The 10,060-nt window shown below is 37.7% G+C and overlaps 1 protein-coding gene across 1 annotated transcript; it reads right to left on the reverse strand.

Annotated features, from left to right (window-relative positions):
• Nucleotides 1–1,193: 1,193 nt before the first annotated feature.
• Nucleotides 1,194–6,662, reverse strand: pla2g12a (phospholipase A2, group XIIA). The gene is made up of 4 exons (XM_088923299.1): nt 6,226–6,662; nt 5,187–5,263; nt 4,012–4,177; nt 1,194–2,524 (listed from the first exon to the last, which is right to left on the reverse strand). The coding sequence occupies exons 1-4, from the start codon at nt 6,446–6,448 to the stop codon at nt 2,406–2,408; spliced, it is 585 nt and encodes a 194-aa protein (XP_088779425.1). The 5' UTR covers nt 6,449–6,662; the 3' UTR covers nt 1,194–2,405.
• Between the last annotated feature and the right edge of the window lie 3,398 nt (nt 6,663–10,060).

The following is a 10,060-nucleotide window of genomic DNA, read 5'->3' on the forward strand; positions in this document are numbered from 1 at the left end:
GTCAGTTACAGTAAACTCCGTCCTTTGGCAAACGCGTTTTACACTTTTTTTTTGTTACAGTAGTATTTTGGCAAATCGGTGGTAAATGCTTCAGTGAAGCATTTCTTCTCTCTACGCCTTTCAAGAAAGCGTAAACCAATCACCAAAAACAAATCTTAGTGGAACCAATGTGAAGCTGCGGCAGCAACCTGGCTCAACCCAATTATGCCAAAACACCTGGGGTGTGCTTTGTATGTTTTTAATTACGTACAGGTAGTTCATGTTTGGGTATAAGAAACATTATTAACATTAAGGAACATTTTACATGAAAACCATTTTGAAGATCACTATCGCTGTTGGAAATCTTAACTTTTAAATCCCACATTAAGACATCCCTTCATCTGAAAAAAAACACAAGGTTATACAGTACATAAACAATATCTTAACAATAATTGTATACATATTATCCCATTCTGTTTGGGTTAAAGGGCTTGAGTACCTACTGTAACACCGCCTGTTCTGACGTGTAATATCTATGGTTAATGTTCGTACATATACACTGCGCTGTTTCATTTCATTAAGGAATATAGTTTATATCTTCCCCTCATTTTCATAAAATTAGTTTTGAGTGTAGTATTTTCAAATCACTTCGGACTGTCATTTTTTGGATAGAAGTGCAACATTCCGATTTACAACTTTGTAATCGGTTATGATGTTACTAAATTATTTGTTGTTCTTCATGTGTATTATAGTTTCAGTTTTACTTCGGCATAAATATACTCAATGTATATTTGTATGTTCTCCTCAGGTTTGCATGGAGTTTTTCTGGGTGCTCTGGTTTCTTCCCACAATCCAAAAACATACTGACAGATTAACTGGTTTCTGGGTCAATCTGGACCTGGTGTGTGTGTCTGTATTTGTTTCTATCTGTGCCACAATGGACTAGTGTCCAGTACAGGGTATATATCTCACATTTGCCGGGGACAGTATCATTTGCTGGGGACAGGCTCCAACCCCTGGGACCCCTAAATGGAAGAAGCAGTTAGAAAATGGATTGATGGATATGAGGAAGAACTGTTAGACATTACATTATTTATAATATTAATTATATGCTTCTCCTAAGACTGTAACTCGGTATTTCATTAATAATACAGTGTTCTAAAACAAAAGTAGTCAACGTACTTAAAAATGATCATTAAAAATACAAAATTACATCTGGTTTGGAAAACTTTTATTTTGAACTTCATTGTGATCACAAACATATCAACACAAAATGTGACAGGATAGGACTTCTTAATCAAGAAATCTTGTCAAGTGTATTAAAGTGCACAAACCTATTTTCCCAATGTTTGGGCATAGATATCCTTGAGATTTATGATGGGTCTTAGCTTTAAAAAAAGTATAAAAAGACAAACCCAGAAAAAATTCTCCTTCATTATTTATCTTATTGTTTATGAGAAATTAGAATTTTTTAAATATATAAAACATTCTGACACATTGTATCCAGAAAATGTACATTTTGTTATCAAATAGCTGCATAGCAACATTTTGACATTTTTAAAGATACTGTGGCATTTAATAATCCAAACATCTTGAGCAAATCAGTATATTAGCATACTGTTTTAGATGTTAACCTGTTTTTATAACATGTTTTTGGTCATTTTTAATCACACTCCATTCAACTTATCACGATAATATCAAACCAACTCTGTTTCCAAGTTAAAAGAGCTAAAAATCTCTGCAAAATGTGCTTTTTACTAAACATCATAGCCACAGTGTTTTGCCTCAACAATCAAAGAAGTTTACAGGTGAGGCTGATCACTAGGCCCAGAGTGCATTTTATTTCACTTCCGGTCAGTTTTACAATTTAGCTGATATAGTGTTATGTCTTAGAATTACTGCTGTTACTGTATATTTGGTCCCTCTGGTGCTGGTGCTAGTGAACAGTTCACTTTCCCCTTTGGATACTGTTCATATTCCTACTGCTACCATGAACATTCACATGAACGTTCACAATATACATGTTTATGACTTTGTAAGGTAATAAGGCACTATCCTTAAATTAAGTTAAATTCTACCCAGACACATATCTTATAATCTATGGATTTTCTTGATCGTTTCAGCAATTAATATCTCTTGAAACCAGACAAAAATACCTCTTTTGTTCCTAAAAAATAAAACCAATTAATGTACCAAAACCTTAACACCAATGTGAAATTTTAAAATAAAATGAACACACTGTGTTAAAATTAACCAGTAATTCAAGGAAAAGTTTTTTCAACACAAATTATTCCTTATAATGCAGCAGTTCATTGGGCTGCACCTGGACTAACGTAACGATAAATATATTTGGCTCTCCTCCATAGAAACACAGAAAGTGTTCCTGCTCCTACAGTATGTCACCAGTCCACAAGACCTGGTTTCTCTCACAGCTCCACCTTCTCTTCATAGCGACACATACAGGAGGCTCGCTGGCTGTCCAGGTAGGGTTTACACCCCAAGTGCATGACAGCATCAAACAGCAGACTCACGGTTGACTCACAGGCTGAAAGACATGCAGTACAGGAGCACTTGAATATTGAATTTCCTGACACATTCCTGAATACCCAACAACGTTCATTCTGTACAAGAAATATTAATTACCAATGTTTGTGTTTAAATAATCTTACTCATTATTATACAAAGATTTATAGATGACTACCTGATAGTTAAAAGTAACTACATAGTACTGTTATCGTTGGGGTTTATAAAACTGAAAAACCAAAATGATGGGTTTCATTTGAGGTGTTTGCCTAACTGTAGATGGACTGAGAAACAAGTAAACACAAATAACCCAAAATATTTTTCTGCTTTACTCTAACTTCTTGATCAATCATTATACATTTTAAATGCAAAGAAATAGGATAAAAGAAAGGAAAAGAAGGAAAGGAGCAGAAGGAAAAAACAGATGGACACAAAGAAAGAAGGAACACCATCACGCTCCTCTTCCTTGAAGCATGTGCCAGGCAAGAGGCCCTTGATCTGATCAGATTCTGGTTATGTAATCTGGACCTTGTATTAGAAAACTTGCTGTCCTCCCTATTAAAGGACATTATTTTTCCTACAATGTAGAATCCTCGGGCTAAAGACGTTCTCTCCTAATTTGGAGATTCATCTTTAAATTAGAGAGATTCTCATTCACTTTTGGGCCTCTATTGTACCTCCTGCTCAGGTTTATTGCCATTTTATTTGTTCTCCCATTTGTTCTCAACAGTATGTAACAAGCAAGGAAAGAGGACCCAAGATTAATTTTTGGGAACTTTAACCGTCCTTATTGATTTCGGATAACATTTTTGCCCCATTTCCAGTCCAAAGCTGGTGTTTCTACATGAACATTTAAATATGCATGCAGAGACTGCAATAGGCATAATGCACTATAATGCCTCAGACAGATTTGTTTTTAACCATACTTGAGAAATATTTTGTGACAGGAGTTTACACTAAGAGGCCTCTGGCAGTGTGGAGATGATTAGATATTATTACCATACAATAACACTATGATTTGAACAGTAGTTAAGGTACTGTACAGTATGTTTAATTTTTATATCGCACATTAATTCCCCATTCATGTATAGCAGTTCATTAAGTGCTCATCTATGCAAGACATTAAAAACTGCACATTTAAAATTGCACATAAAATATATGCAATTATTTTTTAAGTTTAATTAGGCAGCAAGGGATTGTGGTCTCATAAAACTGAAACCCAAATCACCACACTGGATACTACTTTGATATTTTTGCTCTATGGTGAGGAATGCCACCTAGTGTTCACCAAGACCATATACAGTAGCAATTACGGATTCTTTCTCACATTCTCATGAACTCTGGTTACTGACTATTTGATTTGCGTTATAAAGTCCTTGTCATATAACACCACGAGTCCCTGATGTCTGACTTTTTTCTTTTAAGGAAACTGTATGATTTGTGTTTGCTCCATGCACAATGAGACCAAACGCTCTGTAGACCATATGTGAAATAGAACAGGAACCTCACCTTGAACACTCTGGGATAACCCTAATGTTTTCTGGACATTCCTGCAGATCTTTGCCAGGCAGAACTGGAACTGTTCATCGCAGTCGTGTTTGTCACTTCCACAGGTGTCATAGCACCGGTCATGCTGATTACAACACTTAGTCATGGAAGGGATGCCGATGTCAAACTGTGAACGGACAATGAGGTCTTACTAAATAGCCAATCCTGGCACTTAAATAAGAGTCTCCTAGCACAGGCATTTCATTCAGCTACTACACTATGAGCAGCAATTACTTAAACTATTCAACATCCTCAACAGAGTAAATTCACTTGCTGTAGATTCAACAGTTTGCATTCCTGAAATGTAAGTGGATCCAACTGGATTTCTGACCAACTCATAGACACAATATTAGAAAAAAATAGAATAGTCCTTGTTTGGGGCTTTATTTCAAAGGCCATTTATGAAAGGTAAGCACTTCAGAATGATGGAATCACAGACTAGATTTTTCAATGGGAAAACTGACCCATGAGACTCTTCTGAAGAGGGACAGAGGTGCAGAAGACTAGATGTGGGACTGAAAGTGCTCTGAGGATGAATTTATTCATTATTAAGCATTATTATGATTTATTAAGCAGTATTCAGGCTATTCTAGAAAATAATTTGATTGATGATAAAAACCACAAAGAGATTCTGGCCAGTATGAGAATTCAAACAAAAAAATGTCTGAGGTTTCCAACTTCCGACCACTGACATGTATACAGCTCGCATTGTTTGTTGTAAGGGTAAAATGATCAAATGGATAATAATATTCTTATTAATAGTGCATTTTTTATGACATCCAACAATATCAGAACATTAAATAAACTGAGAGGGTTTCTACACAGACATTCATCGGCACCAAGAAATACACAAGGCTGATACTGTTTTGGTTTTGGATATTTTTTCTAATATGTTGCCTGATAAAGACATGTAAAAAATTGGAAGGTTCAGACTGGATGTCCGAGGGATTTCTTTAAATTCTAGACCCTACCCAGGCCTGTACTGTGTATACTTTCCAAGATAATTTAAGATTATTAAAGGGTACATCCATTCCAGGACAACACTGACCTTGGGTTCCATTTGGAGGAGGGCCTAATAAGGTTCCTAGCAGGGTTTCATAGAAGCTTTTATACAAATAATAATAATAATAATTTACCTGAACACCAAACAGAGGAGATCCACATCCATTAGGAGGGGGAGGTTTGTATCCAGGCCGAGGGACAGGCTTATAACCTGTAGACGAAAACAATATATTTAGCAACTTTGTCACAGAAGATTGAGGACCATTATTGATCGTTAGTACTATAGTATTATAGTAAAATTTGCTGGACTCATAAGAAACAGGTTGTGGGTTGCAGTTTATTGTGGTACTTTACCCACATTGCACCAGTCAACCCAGCTACATAAGAAGGAAAAAGCACTGCTAGGGAGACACAGAGAGGGTAGTCATGGGCTTAAACACTGCAGACACCAGGATGAGCCCTTCCCATTGATTCTGTGGCTCTGTATTGTGGATTTTACCCACCTATCTATTTGACCTCTGGATTTGTCTTCCTTTTGTAAGTGATTTTAAATAATTGTAAGACTATTAATGTATTTTTATATTTTAAATACTATAATAAAAAAATACATACATTCAACAAAAAGGGTTTAACAAATAATGTATGTGTATGGATTACTGCCTTAGCCCCGCTGGCCAAACACCATCTTCCTCTCTATTACCTCCTAGACCAGGGTTCCTAACTAGTCTTGGAGACCCACGCACCTGCTGGTTTTTTAATCCAGCTTAGCTCTTTACTTAACGGAACAATCAAGTTTACCTTTGAAAAAGGGAGATTATATGTTCCTTAAAACGCTATAGTACAAAGGCAAACTTCACAATATGTGTTAATAGCCGAGAACAATATCATGATCTCAATGAATTATTATTAGTTAAGGCTCATTCACTATGTCTTTGAGATCCTGTCTGGAACAAAAAACAACAGGTGCGTCCCTGCCACTGCCTTAGGACAGAGTGGCATGTCCAACTATCTCCAAAATGACTTCAGCATGATAGCAGAGCTCAGTGTAAAATTTCAAAACTGGTATGGAGTTACAAATTCAAAAACTGGATTTAGACAAGCACATACGTACCAGGGTTAACTAGGATGAGTTTTCCTTTTGTTTCAATTAGGAAGAAAAATCTGTCGTCTTACCGTCGCTGCATTTGTAATGGCACAATCCGTCCTCCCCTCCGAACAAGTCTAGCGCTGCGTTCAGATAGGTGTCTATTTTGTGGATCCCGTTGCGAATGGTTTTCAATGTCATTCTCCAGTCCGGCGTTTCGGGGTCAGGAATCTTCTGCTTGCATGTACACACACAGCTCAAAACCCCAAAGGAAAACAACACTACAAAAACGTACATAAAAAAGTAGTGCATATTCCACCTCAAACAACCGTCGATCAATCCTCCAAAAGTCCCTGAATCCCGCGTGTAAACGGTAGATTTTTAATAGTATTCAAAAACATGAGTAATGTGCACCCTGTTTTTTTCTTATTTTAAAATATTGCTCTTAGACGACACACGCGTACTGTACACACACACACTTCTACCCTTCTGATTACTTCATTCGTCGGAGGCTTGAAGTGAAGAGAGATCAGTGTTTACAGTCTTTCCTTTCCTGTTCCGGGGTTGCAGTCTCACATGACAGAAAAGTAACCTGTCATCGTGTCAGGATAAATTGAATTAGGGTTAGACACATACGTGTTCTCTTCTGAAGCATGTCCAAAGTCCAAAGTGCATATCTGAGGAAGCCTGTGCGTTTCCTGTCCTGACATCACTGGATTCTGGCCTATCTTGATATTATTCACATGGAGCTCTGGATTGCAATGGTCCATGACAGTGCGTGGGAGGACAGAGTTAAGGCCTGGAGTGCTGAGGCTAACACAGTCAAAGCTTATTTTGTGGGTTACAATGGCAACTGTTGTCTATAAGGTGTCTCTGGTGGTGGATGCAACCTTGATTTTTCCATACTCTTCTAACACTTTCAACCTTCCAATAAACTCCTGAATTTATCCTTAAATGCTTAAACGATCCACATGTTGAAGATCATTAAGGATTATATGCAACAAAGACTTGCAGTGAAATACAGTAGAAAGGAAACACCAAGCTTCCCCGTCCCTGCAATTCAGACAGAAATTTAGAACTGAGGAGGCTGTGGTTTGCAGGAAGTGTTATTTTCTTGATGTATTAAAAAAAACAACAACAATACAGCCTGTTTGTTTGTACATATGTAAACCCTAAATTTTATTTTATTCTAGTACAGATTTCTTTTAATTAATAATTTGCTTTTGAAAGATGTGTGTTCTGTAAAGACAGCAAGAAACAAATGTGAACAATTTCCTGGAAATTTCAATTAACACTCTCTTCTTCAGAAAATCAGGGTTGATTAATGTTGATTATGTTAATTAATTAACATAAACTATTTTCCACAGACACTACAGCAGATATAGAGTAAGATAAGTGCATTGGTCTGACTCCCATAGAAATCAGTGGTTTAGTCCATCATGAGAGAAAAAAAAATGTTCAGATTCTAACTGATATTCAACAGTTCTTGAAATCTCATCCTACCTTGTGTATCCAGGTAGCAACCGGTCTGTCAAAAGTGACAAACTTTAGCTCAAAAAGCAAACATGTTGCCAACATCTCTTTCATTTCTCTATTCCATATTTCTTTTGATGATCCTCCAGTATAAAAAAGTCAATATTAAGCCAGTAACTGATCGCAATTACATTGTTCTGAGAATTTAGAAGCTGGTGATTTCTTAACTGCCTTTAAAACCTGATAGATTAAAGCACTCTAAGAACAGCGTCAGAGCTGCCTGGTGCAGAGATTCTCCACATTATAAGCTCAAAGCGATGTGTTGAAATAAGCCCTGTGTTTTGGAACTTACTGTGCTTGTGAAAGTTATTTTCTATCTTTATTAAAATTGTTCTCTGTTAATTGAAACATGAAATGTGATGTTTGAAAATGCAAATTCAGGGTTGGGCTGCAAACAGGGAGCCTAAGACTGTTTTTAACAGAGGCCCTGTATAGTCTCTACACAGGTGATTCATTTTCAGTATATGATAATTTTATCGGTGTCTGCAGAGGTTTAAATATGAGCATTTGCACGAGGGATGCAGGCAGTTAACTGAATGCACAGCAGCTGTGCATGTTTAAAGGTTTGTTTTTTTAAAGAATCAGAGCCTGAAAGGAAATAACTTGTACAAGAAGCTTTGTTGAAAACAGTTTTTGGCCTTTAGATGCTGTTGGAGGGGAATCGCAAAAGGTTTCAGTTTTACATTAAAAAAGACTAAAATGTTATGTGTGTCAGGTGGAGAAAACATTATTTGGTTGCCTTATATAAGACAAAAAAGGATAGCTACCCATAGCGAGTTTATGCTTTGAGGAGCTATTTAGCTACAATGGAAAGGAGCTGAGATTTCCCTAATGGATACAGTGATTTTGGTAAGATTTAAGACTGAGGTTATGTAGGTTCATGGTCTGTGAAAAGGAAAAAATCTATGTTGGAACATCAGGGACATATTGACCACCAGCCTCCTTACCTGTCTACCTTGGTAAAAATGCTCTGTAATTTGTGGTCAACGTTTTTTGTTCCAGCTGAGCACTGCATCACTGGTACTAACTGATGACTTTAATTAATCTGTATGCTTATCACACAACAAGTTAATGGAAAATGATCCCAGCTTTTAATTTGTCCTGGGTTTCTAAAATACCCTAAATCAAAGGTGCAGTTGGCAGCAAATTCAGCACAGAAAACCTTAAGCAGCCTCTCCTGCAATTATATTTATTTGTGACCTCACCTCTTAGCAGGTGAAAAATTTATGACGACTGTTAAAGGAGACACTGTTAATCTTTTGGACAGTTACTGGAATATTCATAAATGTCTCTTCTTCAGGGAGTCTTTATGGCCTGTTCACTAAGCAAAACACTTCAATGGCTCCTTGCTGCTCCTTTGCATTCTTACAGCATAGCTTCTAATGTCCCTCATTGGGGAGTGAAGAGCTATAAATGGTCAGACAATTATTCACACTAGTGTCTTCTTTCACATAATAAAGTTATATGTGGACTATGAATGAAAAAATAACTACAGTTATTGACTTGCTATTAATGCAGTGGTGGCACTGTGGCTAAGGATCTCTGCCTGTGGCTGGAAGGTTGCGGGTTCAAATCCCACAGGCGGCAGAAGAATCCTACTCAGTTGAGCCCCTGAGCAAGGCCCTTAACCCCAAGTGCTCCAGGGGTGCTGTATGAATGGGTGGCCCTGTGCTGTGACCCCAAGCTTCTCTCTCCCCATCTGTATGCCTGTGTGTCTCATGGAGAGCAAGTTGGGGGTATGTGAAAAGACAAATTTCTAATGCAAGAAACTGTATATGGCTAATAAGGTGATCTAGTAATCTGTGTGTGCATATTTATAGTTACTGTCCATATTATGAAACTAATGGAAAAATTATCTTCAAAACATGAAAATGCCCATTGGCTGGCATGGTGGTGCATTGGTTAGCATTGCTGCCTCAAAGCACAGGAGTCCTGTATTCAATTCCAGACCTGGGATGCTATCTGTGTGGGGTTTGTATGTTTTCCCTTTGTTCATGTGTTCCTCTGGGTGCTCTGGTTTCCTCCCACGGTCTAAAGACCTACTGTACTGGTAGGTTAATCGGTTTCTGAGAAAACTGGCCCTGGTTTAGTTGTGTGCTTGTCTGTATTTGTGTTAAGCTGGTCCACAGCTCAGAAAACAAGGAATGGACCCCATGCGGGTTTCAGGGTCACAAAAATCCTAAGACAGGAGGCGTGGTGAGGTAGGGACACTGGGCAAGCAGGGATTGGCTACTGCTGTCTGCTTGATCTGCGCCTCCGCTGCACAGGTGAAGTAGGCACTAGAGGTGGAACTGTAACAATTTGTACTGTAGCTATGATGGACTGGCATCCCATCCAGTGTGTATCCTGCTTTGTACCCATTGTTTGATGGGATCCAGCTCCACTGCAATC

Source organism: Atractosteus spatula, chromosome 1 (genome assembly GCF_055471065.1).
Source record: "Atractosteus spatula isolate fAtrSpa1 chromosome 1, fAtrSpa1.hap1, whole genome shotgun sequence".
NCBI classification, from domain to species: Eukaryota; Metazoa; Chordata; class Actinopteri; order Semionotiformes; family Lepisosteidae; genus Atractosteus; species Atractosteus spatula.